The sequence below is a fragment of the Mirounga angustirostris genome, unplaced genomic scaffold, assembly GCF_029215605.1.
Source record: "Mirounga angustirostris isolate CCGP_5_RB_7025 unplaced genomic scaffold, mMirAng1.0.hap1 SCAF_9, whole genome shotgun sequence".
NCBI classification, from domain to species: Eukaryota; Metazoa; Chordata; class Mammalia; order Carnivora; family Phocidae; genus Mirounga; species Mirounga angustirostris.
Genome location: NW_026991717.1, coordinates 5,207,006 through 5,230,719, shown reverse-complemented (window position 1 = coordinate 5,230,719; position 23,714 = coordinate 5,207,006). Strand labels below are relative to the sequence as shown.

Here is a 23,714-nt window from a genome sequence, read left to right as displayed (position 1 = left end):
ATTGAATCAGTAATCAAAAACCCTCCAACAAATAAAAGTCCAGGACCAGACAGATTCACAGGTGAATTCAGCAAACATTCAGAGAACAATTAATACCAATCCTTCTCAAACTCTTCCAAAAAATAGAAAGGGGGGAAACTCTTCCAAAAAATAGAAGAGGGGGAAAGTCTTCCAAACACATTTTACAAGGCCAGCATTACCCTGTCAGCAAAATCAGACAAGGATGCTACAAAAAAAGGAAATTATAGGCAATATCCCTGATGAACACAGATGCAAAAATCCTCAGCAAAATATTAGCAAATTTAATTTCACCATACATTAAAAGGATCATACACCATGATCAAGTGGGATTTATTCCAGGGATCCAAAGATGTTTCAATACCCACAAATCAGTCAATAGGATACACCACATTAACAAAATGAAGGATAAAAATCATATGATCATCTCAATAGATGCAGAAAAGCATTTGACAAAATTCAACATCCAGTTATGATAAACACTCAACAAAGTGGATATAAAGGAAATGTACCTCAATGTAATAAAAGCCACATATGACAAGCCACATCCAACATCATATTCACTGGTGAAAGCTGAGAGGTTTTCCTTTAAAATCTGGAACAAGACAAGGACGTCCACTCTCATTGCTTTTATTCAATGTAGTACTGGAAGTCCTAGCCACAGCAATTAGGCAAGAAAAAGAAAAGGCATCCAAATTGGAAAGGAAGAAGTAAAACTGTCACTAGGTGAGAGGACATGATATTATATATAGAAAGCCCCAAAGACTCCATCAAAAAACTGTTAGAACTAATAAACTGAGTAAAGTTGCAGGATACAAAATCGATACACAAATATCTGTTCTTTCTTTTTTTTTTTTAGGGTTTATTTCTTTATTTGAACGAGAGAGAGAGAGAGAATGAGCAGTGGGGAGTGGCAGAGGGAGAGGGAGAAGCAGACTCCTCGCTGAGCAGGGAGCCTGACATGGGGTTCAATCCCAGGACCCTGAGATCATGACCTGAGTCAAAAGGCAGATGCTTAACCGACTGAGCCACCCAGGTGCCCCTATTGTGTTTCTTTACTCTAATAATGAACTAACAGAGAAGTTAAGAACATAATTCTATTTACAATTGCACCAAAAAGAATATCTAGGAATAAATTTGACCAAGGGGGTGAAAGCCCTGTACTCTGAAAATTATAAGACAGTGATGAAAGAAACTGAAAGAAACACAAACAAATGGAAAGATATTCCCTGCTCACGTGCTGAAGAATTAAAATTGTTAAAATGTCCATACCACCCAAAGCAATCTATAGATTCAATGCAACCCCTGTCAAAATTCCAATGGTATTTTTCACAGAAACAGAGCAAATAATCCTAAAATTTGAATGGAACCACAAAAGCCCCTGAATAGCGAAGACAATCCTGAAAAGAAAGAACAAAGCTGGGGCGCCTGGGTGGCTCAGTCGTTAAGCGTCTGCCTTCGGCTCAGGTCATGATCCCAGGGTCCTCGGATCGAGCCCCGCATTGGGCTCCCTGCTCGGCGGGAAGCCTGCTTCTCCCTCTCCCACTCCCCCTGCTTGTGTTCCCTCTCTCGCTGTGTCTCTCTCTCTGTCAAATAAAATCTTTAAAAAAAAAAAAAGACACATAGATCAATGAAACAGAATAGAGACCCCAGAAATAAACCCACACATATATAGTCAATTAACTTATGACAAAGGAGGCAAGAATATGCAGTGGAGAAAGGACAGTTTCATCAATAAGTGGTGCTAGGGAAATTGGACAGCGGCATGCAAAAGAATGAAACTGGACCCTCTATTATACCATACACATAAATGAACTGATTGTCCCCCTCCCCCGCCATCACCCACCAGTCTTTGCTCCACGTACAGCGCTCCCGTCGAGAGTTGGGGTTACTGCTGCCAACGGACTGGAGGCGCACTGGAGCCCAGGCCCAGTTCCAGGTGCTGGCTCTGCTGCCCCAACATCCCTCACAAATGACCACAGCCACCCCGTTGGTGTCTCACCCGAGCTGCAAACCTCTACTCCAGACCGCTCTGCAGTCATGATGTGGCTTTGGGACCAGTGTGTCCTGCCCTCATCCTCAGTGACTCCTGCATACATGTGGTCACACTTCCCCCACCTGTGCTCACGGGCCCTTCACCTCCTCTACTCCAGGGACGTAGACCTCCACCTACTCAGCCTCCAAGGCATGGCCCTATCAGGAACCTGCTTCAGCTTCAGGACCTCGACCCTGTTCGCCTCATTCCCTCTCTTCTCTTCCCTTAGTAACGGGCCTGCCCTTCACCCTCACTGCTGCCTCTTTGGCTTCTTTGCTTATTGTTCCTCTTACCGTCCACTCCGTCTGGACACACAGTCGGCTCTTCAACCGTGCTCTTGGTGGTGCCCTAGAGTTCCTGTTCTTCAACTTCCCAGTCTACCCGCTGCGTCATTCCCCGAGCAGATTTCCCCTGTTGTCTACTTCTGCAACCTTCGGGCTGGTGGAAATGGCCCGACCCCGCCTGGCTGGAGGGGCCTGTCCGGGCAGCATGACCCCCACCCCAGTCCTACCCACCACTCTCTCTCCTGGAGTTGTCTGGGGTTCTGCTTTCTTCTTCTTCTTCTTCTTCTTTTTTTTTTTTTTTTTTAAAGATTTTATTTATTTTTATGACACAGAGAGAGAGGGAGCATAAGCAGGGAGAGTGGGAGAGGGGGAAGCAAGCTTCCCGCTGAGCAGGAAGCCCGACTCGGGACTCGATCCCAGGATCCTGGAATCATGACTTGAGCCAAAGGCAGACGCTTAACTGACTGAGCCACCCAGGCGCCCCTGAGGTTCTGCCTTCTGACTGGCCTGGGGAGTGGGAAGGAGCCGGGTGAGACAAAGGAGGTACCGAGAGATGCAGCCAAAAAAAAAGATGTGGCCTCAGTGCCCTGGGCTGCCCAGCCTGGGGGAGATTCTCTCTCCTGTTCCTCCTGGAGGCTAGCCCAGTTCCACACGTATGCATAAAAACTTTCACATCACCAGGGAAACTACTTAATTTCACAAATGCTTTGAGTCAACTGGGAACTTAGTACTAGAAATGAATGAAAATAGTGCTGGCCCTCCAGGAACTCCCTAGCAGCTCATTGGCTCCCCAAATTTTAAGGCTTTGAGAAGAAGCTGAGGTAGTAAATGAAAAACAAAACAAAACAAAACCAAAAACAAACGCCCAGAAACAGTGTATAGACTCCACCTTTTACAGGAAATTTGGAAACCTATATGGATATATTTCTTTATGTTTTCTAAGCACAAGAAGTAACTCTAGCTTTTCTTGATGATTCATAATTAAACTGTTGGTTTAACTTACAGTTAAACCCTTTTATTTTTATTTATTTATTTTAAAGATTTTATTTATTTGACAGAGAGAGACACAGCGAGAGAGGGAACACAAGCAGGGGGAGTGGGAGAGGGAGAAGCAGGCTTCCCGAGGAGCAGGGAGCCTGGCATGGGGCTCGATCCCAGGACCCTGGGACCATGACCTGAGCCGAAGGCAGACGCTTAACAACTGAGCCACCCAGGTGCCCCAACCCTTTTATTTATTTTTTTAAAAAAGATTTTTATTTATTTATTTGCCAGAGAGTGAGTGAGCAAGCACACAAGCAGGGGGAGCGGCAGTCAAGGAGAGGGGCATCGGAGAGGGACACCTTGTGGTGGCAAAGGGCAATTGCAGAAACAGCCACAGTCCAGAGCTTAGGACGCGTGAGCGTTTCTCCAATAGGTGTGAATGTCCATAGGACTTCATGTGTTACATAAACTCTAGGGCCCTGGGCAGTCCAGGAGAAGGGGGGAGCTCCGAGAAGGAGGTAACTGTCTAATTTAGCCATCAGAGTCTAGACCTAGGTTTTAGTTTCATTGATTTTGGAAAACTTTTTACGGGCATCCTGTTATGGTACAGTTCATATTGGCCATGTTCATATGCATGGAAAAAAGAACGAAAGGAAACTCACCATAATGGTAACAGAGGTTATATTTGGGTGTAGAGATTATACATTATTTTTATTATCTTTTTAAAGGTTTATGTGTTTTTAAAAATTTCAACAATCAGGATATAATCACTTTTGCTGTTTTGACAGAAATACTCGTTTTCTTATAAAGGGTATACAATGGTTATGTTACTGTAATTCTTTTTATTTTTTTAAAAGATTTATTTATTTGAGAGAGAGAGACAGAAAGCATGTGCAAGCAGGGGGAGAGGCAGAGGAAAAGAGAGAATCTCCAACAGACTCCCCACTGAGCACAAAGCCCAACACGGGGCTCGATCTCATGACCCTGAGATCATGAAATCAAGAGTAGGGTGCTTAACCAACTGAGTCACCCAGGCACTCCTATAATTCTTTTTATTTTTTTAAGATTGTGTTTTTAGAGCAGTTTTAGGTTCACAGCAAGATTAAAAGGAAGGTACAGAGAGTTCCTATAGACCGACCCTTTGCCCCCACACAAGGAGAGCCTCCCTCCCATCATCAACATCCCTCACCAAAGTGATACATTTGTTACAACTGATGAACCTACACTCACACATCCCAATCACCCTAAGTCCACAGTTTACCTTAGGGTTCACTTGTAATGTTGTACAATCTGTGGGTTTAGACAATGTATGGCATGTATCCAGTATTATAATATCACACAGAGTAGTTTCACTGCCTTAAAAATCCTCTAGTACAGAGGATCACCTGGGTGGCTCAGTCCGTTAAGCGTCCAACTCTGATTTCAGCTCAGGTCATGACCTCAGTCAGGGTCATGAGATGGAGCCCCGCATCGGGCTCTGTGCTGGGTGTGGAGCCTGCTTGGGGTTCTCACCCTCTCTCTTTGTCCTCCCTCCTCCCCTCACTCTCTCTCTCAAAAAGTAAAAAAAAAATAAAAAATAAATTTAAAAAAATCCTCTGTGCTGCACCTATTCATCCTTCTTGCTGGCCCTTCCCCCACTAAACCTCTGACAGCCACTGATTTTTCACAAAATACATATTACACATACCCTGTTTGTATGTTGCTTTTTTTCCACCCACCTGCATATCTTCCTATATTAGCAAATAGAGATATTCATTTTTGAAAACTCTACCCCCAACATGGGGCTTGAATTCAGGACCCCAAGAGCAAGAGTCCCTTGCTCTACTGACTGAGCCAGCCAGGCGCCCCAGAGATGTTCATTTTTTAAAAGGCCAAATAGAGGGGCGCCTGGGTGGCTCAGTTGGTTAAGCGTCTGCCTTCAGCTCAGGTCATGATCCCAGGGTCCTGGGATTGAGCCCCGCATCGGGCTGCCTGCTCGGCAGGGAGTCTGCTTCTCCCTCTCCCACTCCCCCTGCTTGTGTTCCCTCTCTTGCTGTGTCTTTCTCTGTCAAATAAATAAATAAAATCTTAAAAAAAAAAAAATAAAAGGCCAAATAGAATTCTAAGGTATAGATATTCCAAACATTATTTATCTAGACTGCTGCTTATAAACGTTTAAATTATTTATATGTTTTTCAGTTATAACTATTACTATAATAAATATTCTTGCATATATCTTGGCATCTTTGTATGATTCTACCTATAGTATTCTTAGCAATAGAATTGCTGGTTTACCTTCCAAAATGACTGCCCCCATTCCTATTACCACCAACAGGAGAGTGAATTATTTTGCTTACTGTCAACACTACCGTGTATTATCATGCTTTAATGTTTTTGCCAATACCACAGGAGAAAAACCGTATATTTGTTTGTTATTTTAAGATTTTATTTATTTATTTGAGAGAGAGAGAGAGAGCACAAGCAGGGGGAGCGGCAGGCAGAGGGAGAAGCAGGCTTCCCGCGGAGCAGGGAGCCCAATGCGGGCTCGATCCCAGGACCCTGGGATCATGACCTGAGCTGAAGGCAGACGCTTAACCGACTGAGCTGCCCAGGCTCAGTTTTGATTTGCATTTAAAAAATTATTAGTGAGGCCGAGTTTTTTTTTTTAAGATTTTATTTATTTATTTGAGAGAGAGAGAATGAGAGACAGAGAGCATGAGAGGGAGGAGGGTCAGAGGGAGAAGCAGACTCCCTGCCGAGCAGGGAGCCCGATGTGGGACTCGATCCCAGGACTCCAGGATCATGACCTGAGCCAAAGGCAGTCGCTTAACCAACTGAGCCACCCAGGCGCCCCCCGAGTTTTTTTGCTCTGTGACCTGTTTATTCTTATCCTTTGCCCGTTCTTCCACTGAGGTCTTTCTCAAGCTCAGCTGCATAAACTCATAGTAAATGAGCAATTTGTCCTTTGTCACATTTGTTACAAATATTTCTCCTACTTTGTCATGTGACTTTAGTTTTAGCCTTCTATGCTATACAAGCATTTTTAAGTTTGTGTGTTCAAATTTATTTCTTTTTTTTCCTGGGTCTGAGTGCATTTGTTGTATAATTTAAAAAAAAAATTCAATTTGTGTCTGTGTATGTATGTGTATGACAGAGAGAGAGAGAGAGAATGGTAAACGGCCATTAGGGGAAAGCCTATGGCCGAACCTTTCCCTGGGGATGTTTCCAGCTCCCAGGCCACGTGGCCCCATCAGTGTCCATCAGTGGCTTCGATATTGGTAAGGGAGTGGCTTTGCAGCAGTCTGGTTTGACAAGCCGGGCAGGGAATCTGTCCTGAAGCCTCTTGTGCATGCCCCGGGCCTGGCAAGCTTCTACTGCAGGTCACAAGGTTTTCTTCTTTCTTTTTCCAACGGTCAACTAACTATTCTAATGATAATGTTTCTTCCTATGAACTAAGCAGCCTAGGGATTATATATACAGCTGACCCTTGAGCAATACGGGTTTGAACTGTGCAGGTCCACTTGTATGTGGAATTTTCTTTTTTTTAAAGTAAGCCCTACGCTCAGTAGGGGCTTGAACTCATGCCCCAGAGATCGAGTCGCATGCTCTCCTAACTGAGCCAGCCAGGTGCCTCTATATGTGGATTTTTTTTTTTTTTCGATAAATACCATACAGTACTGTAAATGTATTTCCTCTTATGGTTTTCTTTTCTCCCTTATGATTTTCTTAATAATGTTTCTTTTCTCTAACTTACTTTATTATAAGAATACAGTATATAACATGTATAGTATATCAAATGTTAATCGACTGTTTCTGTTATCAGTAAGACCCCTGGTCAACAGGAGGCTCTAAGTTTTTGGGGAGTCAGAAGTTCTGAGTAGATTTTCAACTGCTGGGGTGGAGGTGGGGGGCGATGTCAGTGCTTCTAGCCCCCAAGTTGTTCAAATGTCAACTATATACATACAGTATGTGTGTATACGGAGTGTGTGGGTGTGCGCGCATGCACGTATTTGCATTTTTTCCCTTCCTATCTTTAACATCAGTCTTCACTCATAATAACTTGGGGGGACATGGATGATTCTAGAGCTAAATCCCCTTCAAAACACACTGTGGGAGCACCTGGGTGGCTCAGTCGTTAGGCATCTGCCTTCGGCTTGGGTCACAGTCCCAGGGGTCCTGGGATCGAGCCCCACATTGGGCTCCCTGCTCGGACGGGAGCCTGCTTCTCCCTCTCCCACTCCCCCTGCTTGTGTTCCTGCTCTCACTATGTCTCTGTCAAATAAATAAATAAAATCTTAAAAAAGAAATAAAAAAAATAAGATAAAATGTCATTTTAGGGGCGCCTGGGTGGCTCAGTCGTTAGGCATCTGCCTTCGGCTCGGGTCATGGTCCCAGGGGTCCTGGGATCGAGCCCCGCATCGGGCTCCCTGCTTGGTGGGGAGCCTGCTTCTCCCACTCCCCCTGCTGTGTTCCCTCTCTCGCTGTGTCTCTCTCTGTCAAATAAGTAAATAAAATCTTAAAACAAAACACACTCTGCCTCCAGCCATTCCTGGTACCCCTGGTGCCTCTGTGTTTGGCAAGCACCAGTCCACACGAAGCTGCCTCCTGAGCCATTCTGTCCAGCCCAGAGCACCCTCGTGTCTTCCAAGAAATATCCCTGACTAGAGCAGTTCCGAGTAGGGCATGGGAACTGGCCCGAGACTGTAAAGCTATTCTCTTCCTTCTTGGCACAAAGGGGCTAGAGAAGCCCAGGCCAGCACAGGACAACCGAGAAAGAGAAAAACCAGGGTCCCAGGAGGAGAAAGACAAGGACCAAAGACAACCCTCCTCACACCTCTGTTACACTAACTATAAGCCATTCATTAAAAAAAAAAAAAAGAAAAGAAAAGAAAACAGTGAAAATACAGGCCTTGTTGGGAGGGGTGAAAAATTCCATTCTAAAAAAAAAAAAATCCCGCTCTAGCTCTTCGTTTTACTTGGGCATGCGTCATGGGATACTTAACTTCACAATTGTTCAGCAACACTTCTTGGACTGAATTTCACTCCTCCCTCTTTTTTTTTTAAGATTTTTAATTTATTTATCAGAGAGACACAGTGAGAGAGGGAACACAAGCAGGGGGAGTGGGAGAGGGAGAAGCAGGCTTCCCGTGGAGCAGGGAGCCAGACGCGGGGCTCCATCCCAGGACCCTGGGATCATGATCTGAGCCTTAAGGACTGAGCCACCCAGGCGCCCCTCACTCCTCCCTCTTTAAAATAAATGCGTCCCTGATCTCCTTCCCTAGTTTCTCTTTCTCCCTTGGCATTCCTACCAGGAGCCCCCCTTTAGATTTTTCTTCCTTTTAGGCCAGTCTTATAGCATCCTCCAACACTGTTCATATAATAATCTTTTCCCAATCCCGTTTAGTGGTCCTGCTTCTGTGGCATAACTAGCAAAAATGAGACACACATGCTTCATACAAACGAAGAGATGCCCTTCCCGGACAGCGAGGACATAGGGTAGATTGAGCAATGGCGGGGGGTCTTCGGTGGGGGGGAGGTACTTCCTGCATCCTCAGGGCCCAAAGGCACCTTTGCCCCAATGCCTGAGCCTTATCCTCTGTTTCTTGGCTCCCAACTGTTCTGAATTAAGCCTGATTCTTTCCCATTTACCCTGTGAGTTCCCTAATATTCTTTCAATAAGTCCCTTTTAGCCAGAGCAGTTCTCTGAAGCTTTTACCAGGAAAGCCCACTGGTAGCACAAAGCCTCTGTCACCCCTGGAGTTTGGCTGATGGAGAAAAGATTCACTGGGGGGAGCAATCCTACTCACTGAATTGGGCTGTGTTTGTAGGCTTGCTCACTGTCCCAGGCTGGCTTGGGCACCAGGCCCATTATGCCATAAACTGGTCTTAAATGTGAGTTGCTTTCTCCCCGCCCCCGCTTTTTTTTTTTAAGATTTATTTACTGGGCGCCTAGGTGGCTCAGTTGGCTAAGCATCTGCCTTCAGCTCAGGTCATGATCTTAGGGTCCTGGGATTGAGTCCTGCATTGGGCTTCCTGCTCAGCAGGGAGTCTGCTTCTCCCTCTGCCTCTGCCCCTCCCCTCTGCTGGTGCTCATGCACGGTGTCTCTCAAATAAGTAAATCTTGAAAAAAAATAAAGATTTATTTACTTATTTGAAAGAGAATGTGAGAGAGCACACATGTGGGGGTGGGGGGGAGAGGGAGAAGGAGAGAGAATGCTAAACAGACTCTGTGGGGCTCAATCTCCCGACCCTGAGATCACCACCTGAGCCAAAGCCAAGGACGCTTAATCAACTGCACCACCCAGGTGCCCTGAATGTGAGTTGCTTTCTATCTAAACCTGGGATACTTGACACTGGGCAGGACCAACTTCCCGGAGAATCAGGCACAGGGAAGAGATGACTGGCTCCAGGATTCTCCTGTGACAAGACAGTACCAGTTTCTTGTGGTCAAGGGTTGGCTTGGGATAGGAGGAGAGGTAAATGCACTCTTAGGCTGCTAGAAAGTTTCAGCAGTGAACCGCCCAGACTCCCACATCCAAACACAACTTTTCCCATTTGTATACAATGGGAGGATGGAAATGTGGAAAAACAGATCTTGGTAATATGAGAGCATCCCAAGAATTATCATCCTCAACTATTTTGCATCTCTTGTTCTCCAGGAATGCTGACCGGGGGAGTGAGCACTGAGAGCTCGGCATGCAGGCACGGAGTGCTAACTTCTCGAGCTGGCCTGAGAGCTGGGCATCCAGGCACGGAGTGCAAACTTCTTGAGCTGGCCTGGAGGTGGTGCTATTTGCATTTAGGCTAAGACATTAAGATGCAGCCAGGGAGGTAGGAACCTCACCTTGCATCTTTACACTTCGACTGATTAAAGGGGTTCATTAGTGAAAAACAGGTGAAACTGAGATAATCTTAGAAACTGAGAGAACTTTCTAAGAATGCCACCAAATTCAGAAGCTATAAAAAGACAAGATGGGACAGCCTAAAAATTTCTATGCTAAAAAAAAACAGCAAAAAAGAACAGCAAAGTGAGAAATAGCAACTTCTGTGACAAAGAAATCGTTTGCTTAATATACTAAGAACTCTTGCAAATAAATTGGATTAAAACATGGGAAGAAGTATAATAATGACATCTTGCCATTTGCAACAACATGGATAGAGTTAGAGAGTATTATGCTAAGAGAAATAAGTCAGCCAGAGAAAGACAAATACATATGATCTCACTCAGAGGTGGAATTTAAGAAACGAAACAAACGGACAAAGAAAAAAAAGAGAGAGACAAACCAAAAATCAGACTCTTAACTAGAGAGAACAAGCAGCTGGTTACCAGAGGGGAGGTGGAGGGGGGGACGGGGGGGGGGGGTGAAACAGGAGATGGGGATTAAGGAGTGCACTTGTCCTGATGAGCACTGTTGTATGGATTTGCTTCATTATTGTACACCTGAAACATGATACTGTATGTAAACTATACTGGATCAAAGGAAAACAAACAAGCATGGGAAGATACAATCAGTTCACAGAAAAGGAGGTGAAAATCACCCAAATAAACAGAAAACCTTTCTCAAACACAAAATTTTCATGAATATTAAATATAATATAAATAAAACAACAACTGTAGTCATTCGCTTGTGCGCCTGCGATGATTGCTCTGCGTAAGCATTCACAACTGTTCTATCACGGACCACCGAGAGCATGTCTCCCTCCATCCTCCTATTTCCCCCTTGGGTTTCCGGGCGGTTCTCACCTGGTGTCCTGCAGTGTTGGCGCAGCTACTTCTTCGAGGGCACCGACTGTGGGCAGGACAGAGGCCGAGCTCCCGCTCGCACCTCCCAGGGCTGAGGCCCGCGGGGAGCAACACCGGGACCAGGGACCGCCGTGGACACGCGAACAGGGGCGCCGGCAGCGGCGTCCGCGCCCGGGGAGGGGACGATGGGGCGGGCTCCGACAAGACCAGCGGGACCAAAGCATGGGGGCTCTTCCGCGGCAGAAGAGGCGGGACCGGGCCCGCCTCCCGCAGCAGGAACGCCACGTGCGAAAACAAAGGGGTGTGCCAAGGCCAGGTGCGAGCGCGGACCCGCAGGCCGGGGGAGGGGCGCCGGGCCCGGGCAGCGGGGGGACGTTTCCTGGGAGGGCTCCTCCCAGCTCGGGCACCGCCTTTCGGGGGGGCCTACATCATGCCTTGCCTCACAGTCCCCGGCTGAAACGGACCTTCAAGGCCCTCCTCACAACTTTCATTTTTCCTAGGCAAATCCACGGAGGCCTCAGGGAAGTGAAAGGACCGGTACCGGGTCCCAACTCTGGCCAACCCTGGGGTCTTGAGGGCCAGTCCGCGGGTTTGCCTGCGGCCCGCGCCGCGGCGCCCGGGCTCTCAACCCCTAGCTCCGCTCCCCGCCCGCGGGCCGGGCCGCCGCGGTGGACTACATGTCCCACAATGCCCTCGGCCCGGCCTCCCCGCCCCGCCGTCGGGCCGGGGGCCGGGTTCGCCAGTAGGAGAGCAGGGTTTCCAGGGGGCGTTCTCGGTGGCCAATGAGCGCGGTGGGGGGCGGGCCTCTCCCGTCCATTGTTCTCGGTGCCCCTCGGGCTTGAGCCGCCGTGAGTCCGGAGGCGCCGGGCCGTGCCCGGGGGCGCTTTTACGCGCGGAGTGGCTGCCGGCGTCCGGCCTGGTCTCCCCAGAGGTGAGCCCGGAGAGACGGGCCTGGAGCGGCGCGGGACGGGGAGTAGCCCGCGGCGAGGGAATAACGGGCCTGGAGCCGGTGCAGGCAGCCCTGCTGGGGGAGGGGCGCCGGGGGCGCTGTCCGCGCCCGCGGTCGGGGGCCCCCAGGTTGACGCGCCCGGTCCGCTCGGCGAACGCACCCGGACCCTGCTTCGGGGCGGTGGGCTCCCTGCACATCTAACCAGGGGCGCGGGGTTGGGACTGGGAGATGGGGAAACTGAGCTTCCGAGGGGGCGTGTCTTGCCCTCGGTCAGACAGCGAAGGAGCTGACCGGAAGCAGTTTTCCCGGGCTCGCAAGCAGGACTTCGGTTATACCTGTGCCCCTTCTAGCCCTTTGCTAAATACACATTGAGAGCTTCGGTGTTCCCACTAGCTTTGCTTTCTAATTCTTCTTTTTTTTTTTCCCCTGCCCCCCCTTTTTAAAAGGGGGGGTTATCTGAGTCTTTGTCATGTGGTAGTGATTTTTAAAACACAGTTTTTCGTTGCTCTTATAGGCTTTATTTTACAAATAGTAATTTCACTGCTCCCAACATTTTGTAGAATTAACGTCCAAGTTTTGTTTTTCCTTGTGTATGTGTTCATTTTTAAACGGATTTGGGATCATACTGTGCCTGGTGTTTCTCTTTGGCTAGGTTTGTTTTTATCGGTAATTTTCATGTTTATGAAGATTATCTCAGATTATTAATGGTTAATAATCGTTGTCAGCATAATTTTTAAAAATATTTAAAGCTACATGCAGCAGCCCGCACAGATCTTAAATTTCATATGTATGCTTTATGCAGCCGTCATCAAATCAAGATACAGAACATTTCCAGCACCTCAAAGACTTCTTTGAGTCCCTTCTCAGTCAGTACCCTGCCCCCAAAGGTAGCCATTATTAAATCAGCATAGTTTTAAATACATTTTACTGTGTGGATGTGGCATAATTCATTAACCATTTCTCTGTTGCTGGATTTTTTAAATGTCGGGGTATTTTTGCAATTAGAAACAATGCTATGGTTTTGTTTCCTTGCAAATAAATTTTTCTTCAGAAAGATGGTTATTTTTAAAGATAAATCCCCAAGGGGGCCAAGGCTGCATTGAAAAGTGTGAATATTTTAGGGCGCCTGGGTGGCTCAGTTGGTTAAGCGACTGCCTTCAGCTCAGGTCATGATCCTGGAGTCCCTGGATCGAGTCCCGCATGGGGCTCCCTGCTCGGCAGGGAGTCTGCTTCTCCCTCTGACCCTCCCCACTCTCATGTGCTCTCTCTCTCTCATTCTCTCTCTCTCAAATAAATAAAATCTTAAAAAAAAAAAGTGTGAATATTTTAAAACTTCATACTCATATGGTAAGAATGCAGTTAAGATACTGCCTTCCTCCCAGTGAGGCTCAAAATGTTTTGACATCTGGATCCATTGCTAATCCTGAAGATATCCCCATAAGATAAGAAGAATGGGTGTTATTATCTCTACCTATTAGATGGGCACTGAGGTTAAGGGACTGAGTTGTATGTTAGGTCAAGGTCACTCACTATGCAGCAAGTCTGAACTGATTTAGGGCAGAGTAACTTAGTCCTGGGTTCTTAGGAGGACTCTGAATTTCTGATACTCCTTCTTTTGGAAAGAAAAGTTCTGTATTTTTTTGTGCTTGTGATTCTTCATAACTTCTTTTGCCACAGAGAGAGGTTTTCAGGAGTAAGCCATTTTTCCTTTAAGAGGGACAGGAAACTTGTGTTGATTTGCGGATGTAAGACTCACTTGGTGGCCTGACCTGGGCTGCTGTGAGTTAGGTCATTGTAAGACAGTCTACTTATTGATTGTGGTTCTCTTTCTCATTTCCCAGCCAGACTACTTGTTGGAATTTGAGGAGGGAGGTGTCTTCTCCGTGAGCCTGGCTCTAGAAGACTGAGGTTCAAGGCTAGAAGCCTGAGGCGATTGCCCCGGGAAGGTGGATGATGGCTGCAGAGCTGCCGAGAGTAACCACCCCCCTGAGCCCCTTGGTCCAGGTGCCTCAAGAGGAAGACGAACAGGAGGAGGTCACTACCATGATCCTGGAGGACGACTCTTGGGTGCAGGAAGCTGTACTGCAGGAGGATGGCCCCGAGTCGGAGCCCTTTCCCCAGAGTGCTGGCAAGGGTAGCCCCCACGGGGAGGCCGCTGGAGGGCCACAGGGTGCACTTGGCCGCCTCCGAGAGCTCTGTCGGCGCTGGCTGAGGCCGGAAGTGCACACCAAGGAACAGATGCTGACCATGCTACCAAGGGAAATTCAAGCCTGGCTGCAAGAGCATCGTCCTGAAAGCAGCGAGGAGGCCGTGGCCCTGGTGGAGGACTTAACCCAGACCCTTCGGGACGGCGGTAAGATGCTGGACCTCGTGGGGAGAGGGTGGGGAGCATTCCCCACTGTGGAGGAAGGAGTGTGGTGTTTGTGGAAGAGGGGAGGGTGGTTTCCAGGATGGAGGTGGAGACAGCCTGTCCTCCTGCTGGTGCTGCAGGCAACCAGGACATGCTCACCCTTTTTATTAATTAATTAATTAATTTATTTTTAAAGATTTTATTTATTTATTTATTTGACAGAGAGATAGTGAGAGCAGGAACACAAGCAGGGGGGAGTGGGAGAGGGAGAAGCAGGCCCCCCAGCCAAGCAGGGAGCCCGACCCGGGGCTCGATCCCAGGACCCTGAGATAATGACCTGAGCCGAAGGCAGACGCCTAACGACTGAGCCACCCAGGCGCCCCATGCTCACCCTTTTTAATGCCCTGTGTACAATGGTAGTTCCAGAATCTCAGGATAGGAGAGGCTTACAGGACTATTCTTGGAGCTATATTTGTATAATAAGCACAGTGTTTACTTCTGTGTTTATTCCGAGTGGTTGGGAAGCTGATGGAGGTTATAGGGAGGGGGACTGAAGACAGTATAAACCGCCCCTTGGCACCTTCCCTTGGTTGTGCAATAAACATCCAAATATCTGAAGTCTAGCAATTAGAAAAACCAGATAATCCTATTTTTAAAAAGTGATTATTCTTATGAAACCAAGACCAGCTAATAACTAGGAACTTGCGATGGTATAAAGTCATCCTAAGCTCTTGAAAGAGTCATTTCAAACCTGAGCTCTTTGCCACGGTTACCATCTTTGTCTCCCATGTTACTGATACATTCTGGGATCCAGGCATGCCACTTAACTACTCCGTCTCCATTCTGGTCTTCAGTTGCAGACTGGGCTCCCTTGATTACCAGATGTTTCCTTCACATCTGCCCGTGTCCCTGGGGCCGCTTCAGGACCCATGGACGATGACTGCCTTGGCACTGATGAGAGCTGCCAAGGTTCAGAGAAAGGAGGGGAGAGGACTGGAGAGGTCAGAGACGGTGCGGAGCTTAAGCCGGAAGCTGTAGGCTGGAGTGGAGTTTGCAAAAGTGCAGGGCAGCGGGGAGGGTTTGGCAGCTGCGAAGAAAGTGAGGCGTGGCACGAAGCTCACTGGTTCAGGTCACAGTAAGGGAGGCTGGCTGGTTGGAGTAGAGAGTGTGTTTTTAGGAAGTGGTAGGATGTGGAGTTTGGGGGATGGGTGGGGGGGGCTTGGACTGAATGTCGCTGGCCTTGGCAGGGTCTTGAACTAGAGCCCAAGGGGCATGGGAGGAAGTGGAATTTGGCAACAGGATGTAGGTCAGATTCGAGTAGGGAGAGGCCAGCGGCCGGAGTGCAGCCAGGAAGCCGCCTAGACATCAGGCTGCCGGCATAGTGGTCCGGCCAAGGAGGGGTCAGCAGAGAAGGGGAGGACACTGGGCACAGGTAAGAAGAACCGATAGTAACACTAGCTAGCGTTCGCAGATCCCTTTCTGGTCCAGGCCTCGTGCCTAGCATTCGCTGGGCAAAACTGACGGACACTTCACTGTCTTGGGAGATCAGTGACGTTATTATCACCAGAGAAGTTAAGTGACTCCCTGAAGGTCACCCAGCTAGTATGAGGCGGAACCAGGATTTAAACCCATGGGTCTGAGGACATGGCCCATGTCCTTAAGCATTGTATCACATCCGTGGTGCAAAGCGATAGTTCCCAGTGGGGTGTTGCAGGCGAGGACTAAGACAAAGGTGGCCAACTCAAGAGGCATCCAGTCTGGAGGATTCAGAAGCCTGGGAAGAGGAAGAGAGGAAAGGAGGTGGTTTGGGAGCAGAGGCTATGACCAAGCTCAGGGACTTGGGAGGTAGAGGAGTCAAGCTGTGTGTGACGTTGAGGGCCTCCTGTGAGCCCAGCCCTGCCCTGGGCTCCTCACATGTCCGGCTCACTAGCAGTCCTGGGAGGTGGGTGGGACTGTCATTTTACAGATGAGGAAATGGAAATTCAGCAAGGTCACGCCCTTCCTCAAGGTCACACACTAGATGGTAAGTGGCGGAGCCGGGGCTCAAACTCCGGTCTGTTTGCTTCCACATGTGTTTGGTAGGTTTTATTTGAAGCAAAGTACCCAGTTTTCTCTGGCCCTGAAAAATAACTTTCAACTTTACTCTTCCTATTGAAAAGAAAACAAAAATCTCTCATCCTGTCCTAAAAACTTAATTTACTTGCCTCCTGATGAATGTGACAAGTTTGTAATGAACTTTAGGATCTTAGTCAAGATACTGTGGAGAGGCCAGAGGGGTTGAGGGCTGAGGAGTGACCTCTGGGGTTGTTGTTTATTTTTATTTCTTTTTAAGATTTATTTCCGAGAGAGGGAGAGCAAGCATGAGTCAGGGGAGAGGTAGAGAGAAAGAATCTCCAGCAGACTCCCCACTGAGCATGGAGCCCGACATGGGGCTCGATTCCACGACCCTGAGATCATGACCTGAGCTGAAACCAAGAGTCAGACACTTAACTGACTGAGCCACCCAGGCGCCCCTGGGGTTGTTGTTTCGTTGGGGAAGTCTCGAAGCGGAGGGTCAGGTCTGAGCAGGTGCCTCTGAGGTGGAGACAGGCACCCACCGTGACAGCCCTCCCCATCCGGCTGGCTGTGGGGGCTTTGTGCCTTTTATTACTCCCAGAACGTCTACGATGGGTTCGTCAGTCCTCTGACTTCTACCCTTGAGATCGGCTTTGCTTAACAAAGTCTGCTGACCTTCCCCGTGATTACTCAGAGGAACCTGTGCACTTATTTTCATCCCCTCAAACATTTGTTCAACGTAAACCGCTTGACCTCTTTTTTGTTCATCCAGCTCGGGACCTATGGACACACTTACCCAGCACCGGATACTTCAATCCCTGTTTGGACAGTGGTTATTTAATATTTGACTAGCAGGCACCTCTGGGTACTCACATTTAAAGGTTCTTATAATTCCCATGAAGATGGGACCTGTGCTACTGGTTTAAGTGGTAAAGCTCATCTCTCCCTGTGAGTGTGTACCAAGGACGTTTTCATCCCCACGCGCGGTCTGCGTTCAGGCTCTTGCTGTTTCTGCCCAGAACTCTCACAGTGGCCCAGCCTCTTCTCCCTCCAGGGCCCCTGCTCCGCTCCTGCCTGAGCGCTCAGGTGCCCTCCTGCTTAGAAAGCTTCGTGAGTTCCCCAGCATCTCCAAATCAAGCATGAGCTCCTTATTCTGCTCCGAACCGGGGCCTTGTGTGATGTCAGGCCAGAGCTGCCCCACAGCTGCCGTGGTCCTCCCGCCATCGCCCCCGCTCCTTTCAGACCAGATCTTGCTGTGCCTTGAATGAAGCCTGTGCTTTCTAGCATGAGTCTGTGCTCCTGAATTTTGAGTTGGAATGGCTTTGTCCCATCCCTGTCTGATAAAATCCCGGGTATCCTTTGAGTGTACACCCTTGGAGACCCACTCCAGACAGCCGTCCTTACTTCTTTTTTTTTTTTTTTTTTTTTTATTTACTTATTTGAGAGAGAGAGAGAGAAACAGCATGAGAGGGGAGAGGGTCAGAGGGAGAAGCAGGCTCCCCGCCGAGCCGGGAGCCCGATGTGGGACTCGATCCCGGGACTCCAGGATCATGACCTGAGCCGAAGGCAGCCGCTTAACCAACTGAGCCACCCAGGCGCCCCAGCTGTCCTTACTTCTGATCCGTCTTCCCCTGTCCCCAGTTGCGGCCACCTGGGAGCACCTCTGATTCCCTCCTCCAGAAGCCGTCTGCCCCAGAGCTTTTGGATCCTCCTTGTCCTTTAGCATTTGATTAGGGTCCATTTTGTTTTCTACTTATATGAATAGTTGTCTTATTTCTTCTAGGAACCTTTAAAATCCCAGAAGGCATGGAACCTGTTTTCTTCTTTCTCTTTTTTTTTCTCTTTCCTTCCTTTCTTTTCCTCTCTCACAGTACTGCGCACAGTGCCCCCCACACAGTGGGAACTCAGTAAGTATTGCTGGCACGAATACATGAATCCTTCCTGCCCATCGGCAGGTGTTAAGAGGCTCCCTTGCTGGCCCGGTCCATGAAGGAGGTGGACAGATAGCGTCTTCATTCCAGGCTTCTCTGCTTTTCCTTGAGAAAACCATGCTAAGCTTCTGTCTTAAAACAAAATGGGGTCAAGGCCACATTTGGCAGAACATAGCCGGGACATGCCCAAGTCTGGAAAGAGGGGAGAGGTGAGGCTGCAGACCTGGAGGGGTGCTCAGGCCAGTAGGCAGCCCGGGGAAGCTCAGTCCAGCGTAAGAACACTTAACTCTTAGTCTCTGGCGTTTTCGTTCTTGGAGGCGCCATATGAATCCTTTGTTCAGCAAACCCAGTGACTACCATCATGTTTATGCTATTAATAAAGATATTTTTAAGTTTATTTTATTTTTTTAGTAATCTCTATCCACAACACGGGGCTTGAACTCACAACCCCGAGATCGAGAGTCAGTCACATGGTCTTCCGACTGAACCAGCCCGGCGCCCCAAAGATATTTTTACACAAAGAGAACATGTTTCTGAGGATGGAGGTTTGTGCTATTCCCATTTCTCAAATCCCAAAGGCTCAAGGACATCCTCCCTGTCCGGCCTGAGTATAAACTAGAAGGTGGCCTTTTTGACCTGACATTATCCATCCAAAGTGCAGGAATCGTGCGGGAGACCTATAGCATTTATTTGCATGGGACGAGCTTTGACTTTGGAAACCTCAGGTACAGTGAATCCACACCCCCAGGGAGGACACTTGCCTTAAAGTCTTTTGTGCCGGGGCGCTGGCCATGGATGTGAACATCAATGAATATAGGATGGAGAAAATGAACCGGTGAATGGCCAGAATTGCAAGCCTCAGGAGGGTGTCGCTGGTCCTCTGGGGCTCATCTCCCCAGTGATGAGGATCTTCCGCTGAAATGAGATTGGCCCCTGGTTTGCCTGACAGCTGTGCTTTCAGCCTGCGTGTCACAGACCCGCTGAAAGACCATTTATGAAAAGCGCGGTTCTCTCTATGACTGGTTAGAAAGTCCCAACATGAAACCCAGAACACTTCCTTTTCTTCTCTTTTTCTCATGATTTGGTTTATGACAACCCAGACTGTCCAGGGTAGTCCTGAATATGAAATACTTGTCCTTGCAAATCATCAGAATGTCTCAGAGTTCAATAGTGGGTGGCCAAGCCATACCTCTCAGACTGTCTGTAAGGGGCCTGGGGCCAGAAATCATTTCTCAAATTGTATGGCCCAGTTTTTTGTTCAGAAACTATAGTCACTGCAGAGTTGGAGGCAGCTTGAGCCCGGACTGTTGGCTGACCGCTCTACCAGGGTTCACGCACCTTTCTGTAAGAGGTGAGCCAGAAGATAGCCCTAGAGCCTGCTGACCAGTGGACTCATGCCACGGTGGCCTTCCCCAGCACCCCCACACCAGTGTCGATGGAATATCAGGGTAAAGGGGAAATGCTCCTCTCCCGACACAGATTTTAACTCACAGAAGCTCCACCACCCAAAAAAGAAACTGCTGATGTCAGAGGGGAGCAAAAGGGAAATTTGGGGGCTCAAAATGGATGAATCCTGACATGTAAATCCTCTGACCATCAGCGCAGTGTGGTCCCTGCGCCCGCAGCATCAGCATCATCTGCAAATGTGTTAGAAATGAACTTCCTGGGCCCCACCCCAGACCTACTGAACCAGAAACTTTGGGGGTGGGGCCCAGTACCCTGTGGTTTAACGAGTCCTCCAAGTGATCCTCATTCAGTCGCCAGTAAGCGAGCCACTGTGCCAGACCTCTGGTTCTCAAGCTTGGCCACACATCAGAATCACTTGGGGTCCCACTCCCAGGGATTCTGATTTTCTGATTTCATTGGCATGGGGTATGGCCCAGGCAGGGAAGTTTTGTTTTTTTGTTTTTTTTTTTTTAAGATTTTATTTATTTATTTGAGAGAGAGAGAAGGAGAGACAGAGAGCATGAGAGGGAGGAGGGTCAGAGGGAGAAGCAGACTCCCTGCCAAGCAGGGAGCCCGATGCGGGACTCAATCCTGGGACTCCAGGATCATGACCTGAGCCGAAGGCAGTCGCCTAACGAACTGAGCCACCCAGGCGCCCCTCAGGCAGGGAAGTTTTGAAAGCTCCCAGGTGGCCCTAAGCTGCAGCAAAGTGTCAAAACCACTGCTTAGAGCCTTGTTACTCAAAGTGTGGTCCGTGGACCAGGTCCTGGTGTCACCTGGAGCTTGTTAGAAAGGCACACTCAGTCTCACCCCAACCCATGTGAAGCAGAATCTGCATTCAACAAAACCTCCAGGTGATCCGTCTGCACTTTGAAGAGTGAGAAGCACTGCTCTAGTCTAGGGAGGAGTGGAGATTGTCCACTTCAAACCTGCTCTCGTCCGCCATCTGAGCCCCAGAGTCAAGCTGACCTCTCTAGGCCTCTGTAGCATCACCTGGCTCTGGGTGAGCACGGGCAACAGGTTACCTAGTCTGAGTTTGCTGCCCCAGCAAAATGCTCCCTTCATGCCAACGACGAGCAAACGCTTTCATTTTTCATAACAAGACAGGGAATGGAGAACGCTGGAGGGCTGGAAAGGTGTTTGTCTTTTTAAAGCTACGATTCTCAGTTTCAAAACAAAAGTCACCTTTAAGTCACTGAAATACTTGTAGCGTAGACCATACAGAGCCCTGAGAGGGATGTAAACGTTCTAACTGTCAGATGTCTGGCAGTCATTCATTGAAACTGACAACGGAGCTCCCTGCCGTTGTTACCAGTGGTTAATCTCCTAGGCAGCCAGGGTGCAGGGGGACCGGTGCTCCAGCAGGCTCCTGCCGGGCTTGCAGGGGCCGCCCTCCCACGGGGAGAGCCCGGCTCGGGAGGAGGCCGGGTGAGAATCACGCCTGCGCTTTAGACCCCCGGCTCTGGCCGTGGCGTTGAGACCCAGTGGTGTGTCACAACCCGGTGGGCGTCCCAGAATTTGGAGCCTAATCCATACTGAAGCGCCAACGCGTGTGGCTGTTTAGTTCATTTTTCTACAACAATTACAGCAAATTCAGGTTTGTCCCCCGACTGATACCAATTTTCCTCACACTCATCGTGATAGGCTTTCCAGTGTGAGAGGAAGAGGAGGTGTCTGGCCGGGCAGTGGGGGTGTGTCTAGAGCCTGTGTCCGGGAGGGGAAAATCCAACCGCTCCTTTAGCCTCAGCCTCGACTGTGGCTTCTGCTTACTAACCAAAGAGGAAGGAAGAGGGCCTAAGGCAGTCCAACAACTGGTTCAGTGAATGGCGTTTGGACAGTGGTCTCACCATTTTGAAAAAACTAACATTCGATCCTTACTTTTTTTTTTTTTAAGATTTTATTTATTTATTTGACAGAGAGAAAGAGAGCACATGAGAGGGGGGAGGGTCAGAGGGAGAAGCAGACTCCCTGCCGAGCAGGGAGCCCGATGCGGGACTCGATCCCAGGGCTCCGGGATCATGACCTGAGCCGAAGGCAGTCGCTTAACCAACTGAGCCACCCAGGCGCCCCTCGATCCTTACTTCTTAACTTACACAGAAATAGATCTCTGCCTCACAAGTGACACAAAAATAAATTTCAGATGGATTATAGATCTCGACTCTAAAAGACCTGGAATAACATGTAGGAGAATATTTTTATAATCTTGTGGTGAAGGACTTCTTAAGCAAGACAGCAATCTTCAAAGCTGGCTTGGATTCAGGAAAACAGAAAAGTCCTTTGTATAAAAAAGGTCCCATGAACAAAGTTAAAAGACAGTACACCAACCGGAAGGGAATATTTGCAACAAAGTCTGCGGTACAGCAGATAAGAGTCACAAACCCTTGATCTGGGGGCGCCTGGGTGGCTCAGCCGGTGAAGCGCCTGGCTCTTGGCTTCGGCTCAGGTCCTGATCTCTAGGTCCTGGGATGGAGTACCTGGTGTCAGGCTCCCTGCTCACCTGGGAGTCTGCTTCCCCTCCCCCCCCCGCCCCCCCCCCCCACTTGCACGCTCTCTCTCTAAAATAAGTAAATCTTTTTTTTTTTTTTAAGATTTTATTTATTTATTTGACAGAGAGAGACACACAGAGAGAGGGAGCACAAGCAGGGCAGGTGGGAGCGGGAGAAGCAGACTCCCTGCTGAGCAGGGAGCCCGATGCGGGGCTCGATCCCAGGACCCTGGGATCATGACCTGAGCCAAAGGCAGACGCTTAACGACTGAGCCACCCAGGCGCCCCTTGTTTTTTTTTTTTTTTTTTAAGATTTTATTTATTTATTTGAGAGAGTGAGGTTGAGCATAAAGGGAGAGTGAGAGTGAGAAGCCGACTCCCTGCTGAGCAGGGAGCCCGATGTGGGGCTCATTCCCAGGACGCTGGGATCATGACCCGAGCCGAAGGCAGACGCTTAACTGACTGAGCCACCCAGGTGCCCCTAAATAAGTAAATCTTAAACAACAAAACAACAAAACAACAAAAAAAACTTGATCTGTAAGAGCTTCTGTAATCCCTAAGAAAAGTCAGTGCAGTGGAATGAAAAATAAAAGATATGAACGGACAATTTAGAAATGAAGAAAAGTAAATTATAACTTTATGAAACCATATGTTCCAGCTTAATGATTGATCAGGGAAGTACTCATTAATTCTTTTGCCTACTGGCCCATCAGAAATTTAATAAGAATGTTTCTGAGAATTCTCTGCCTTTCTGAGCATTTATTAAATCTTCTAAAACTAATTTCAGAATTAGTAGGTAGTGTCACCTGTTTTAAATTTGATAGAGTACCTACAATTATGAGCCATATATTCTCTTTTGAGTGTGATAAGATTTACATAACATAAAACTTACCATTTTAACCATTTTTTTCATTTTAATCATTTTTATGTGTACAGTTCATGGACATTAAATATATTCGGACTGTTGTACAACCATCACCACCATCCATCTTCAGCACTGTTTTCTTTCCTCAAACTAAAACTCTGTGCCCAGTAAACAGCTCCGCACTCCTCCCTCCCTTCCCCATAGCCCCTGGCACCCACCATTCTAATTCCTATCACTGTGATAAATTTGACTACTCTTGGTACCTCATATAGAGGAATCGTACAATATTTATCCTTTTGTGGCTGGCTTATTCTTTCACTTAGCATAATGTCCTCAAGGTTCCTCCACGTTGAAGCATAGGTCAGAATTTCATTCCTTTTTAAGGCTGAATAATATTCCAGTCATTCGTTGATAGACCTTTGGGTTTTCAACATTTGGTTATTACAAGTAATGCAGGAACATGGATGTACAAATACTGTTTGAGTCCCTGCTTTCAGTTCTTTTGGATGTAGACCCAGATGTGGAGTTATTAGATCATACGGTAATTCTATGTTTAATTTTTTGAGGAGCCACCATACTGTTATCCACAGTG

The 23,714-nt window shown here is 48.1% G+C and overlaps 2 protein-coding genes across 8 annotated transcripts in view; one reads left to right on the top strand and one right to left on the bottom strand.

Moving 5' to 3' along the window:
• ZNF774 (zinc finger protein 774) overlaps positions 1-11,738 on the bottom strand; it is a 35,729-nt gene extending 23,991 nt beyond the window's left edge. For 2 of the 3 annotated variants that reach the window (XM_064569844.1, XM_045899358.3), the window contains exon 1: positions 11,042-11,727. Coding sequence is in view for 1 of the 3 variants with exons in the window: in XM_064569843.1 (XP_064425913.1) it covers positions 11,042-11,265 (224 nt within the window). In the remaining 2 variants the exon portion in view is untranslated. Of the gene's footprint in view, positions 1-11,041 lie in introns of all 3 variants that reach the window. The other variant, XM_064569843.1, reaches the window with a different exon arrangement.
• A 75-nt stretch (positions 11,739-11,813) lies between these two features.
• The window catches only part of ZSCAN2 (zinc finger and SCAN domain containing 2), a 27,940-nt gene continuing 16,039 nt past the window's right edge, over positions 11,814-23,714 (top strand). For 3 of the 5 annotated variants that reach the window (XR_010404811.1, XR_010404810.1, XM_045899348.3), the window contains exons 1-2: positions 11,814-11,972; positions 13,832-14,343. Coding sequence is in view for 3 of the 5 variants with exons in the window: in XM_045899348.3 (XP_045755304.1) it covers positions 13,941-14,343 (403 nt within the window). In the remaining 2 variants the exon portion in view is untranslated. Of the gene's footprint in view, positions 11,973-13,831; positions 14,344-17,167; positions 20,238-23,714 lie in introns of those variants that run through there. The other 2 variants (XM_054513288.2, XM_064569842.1) reach the window with 2 other exon arrangements.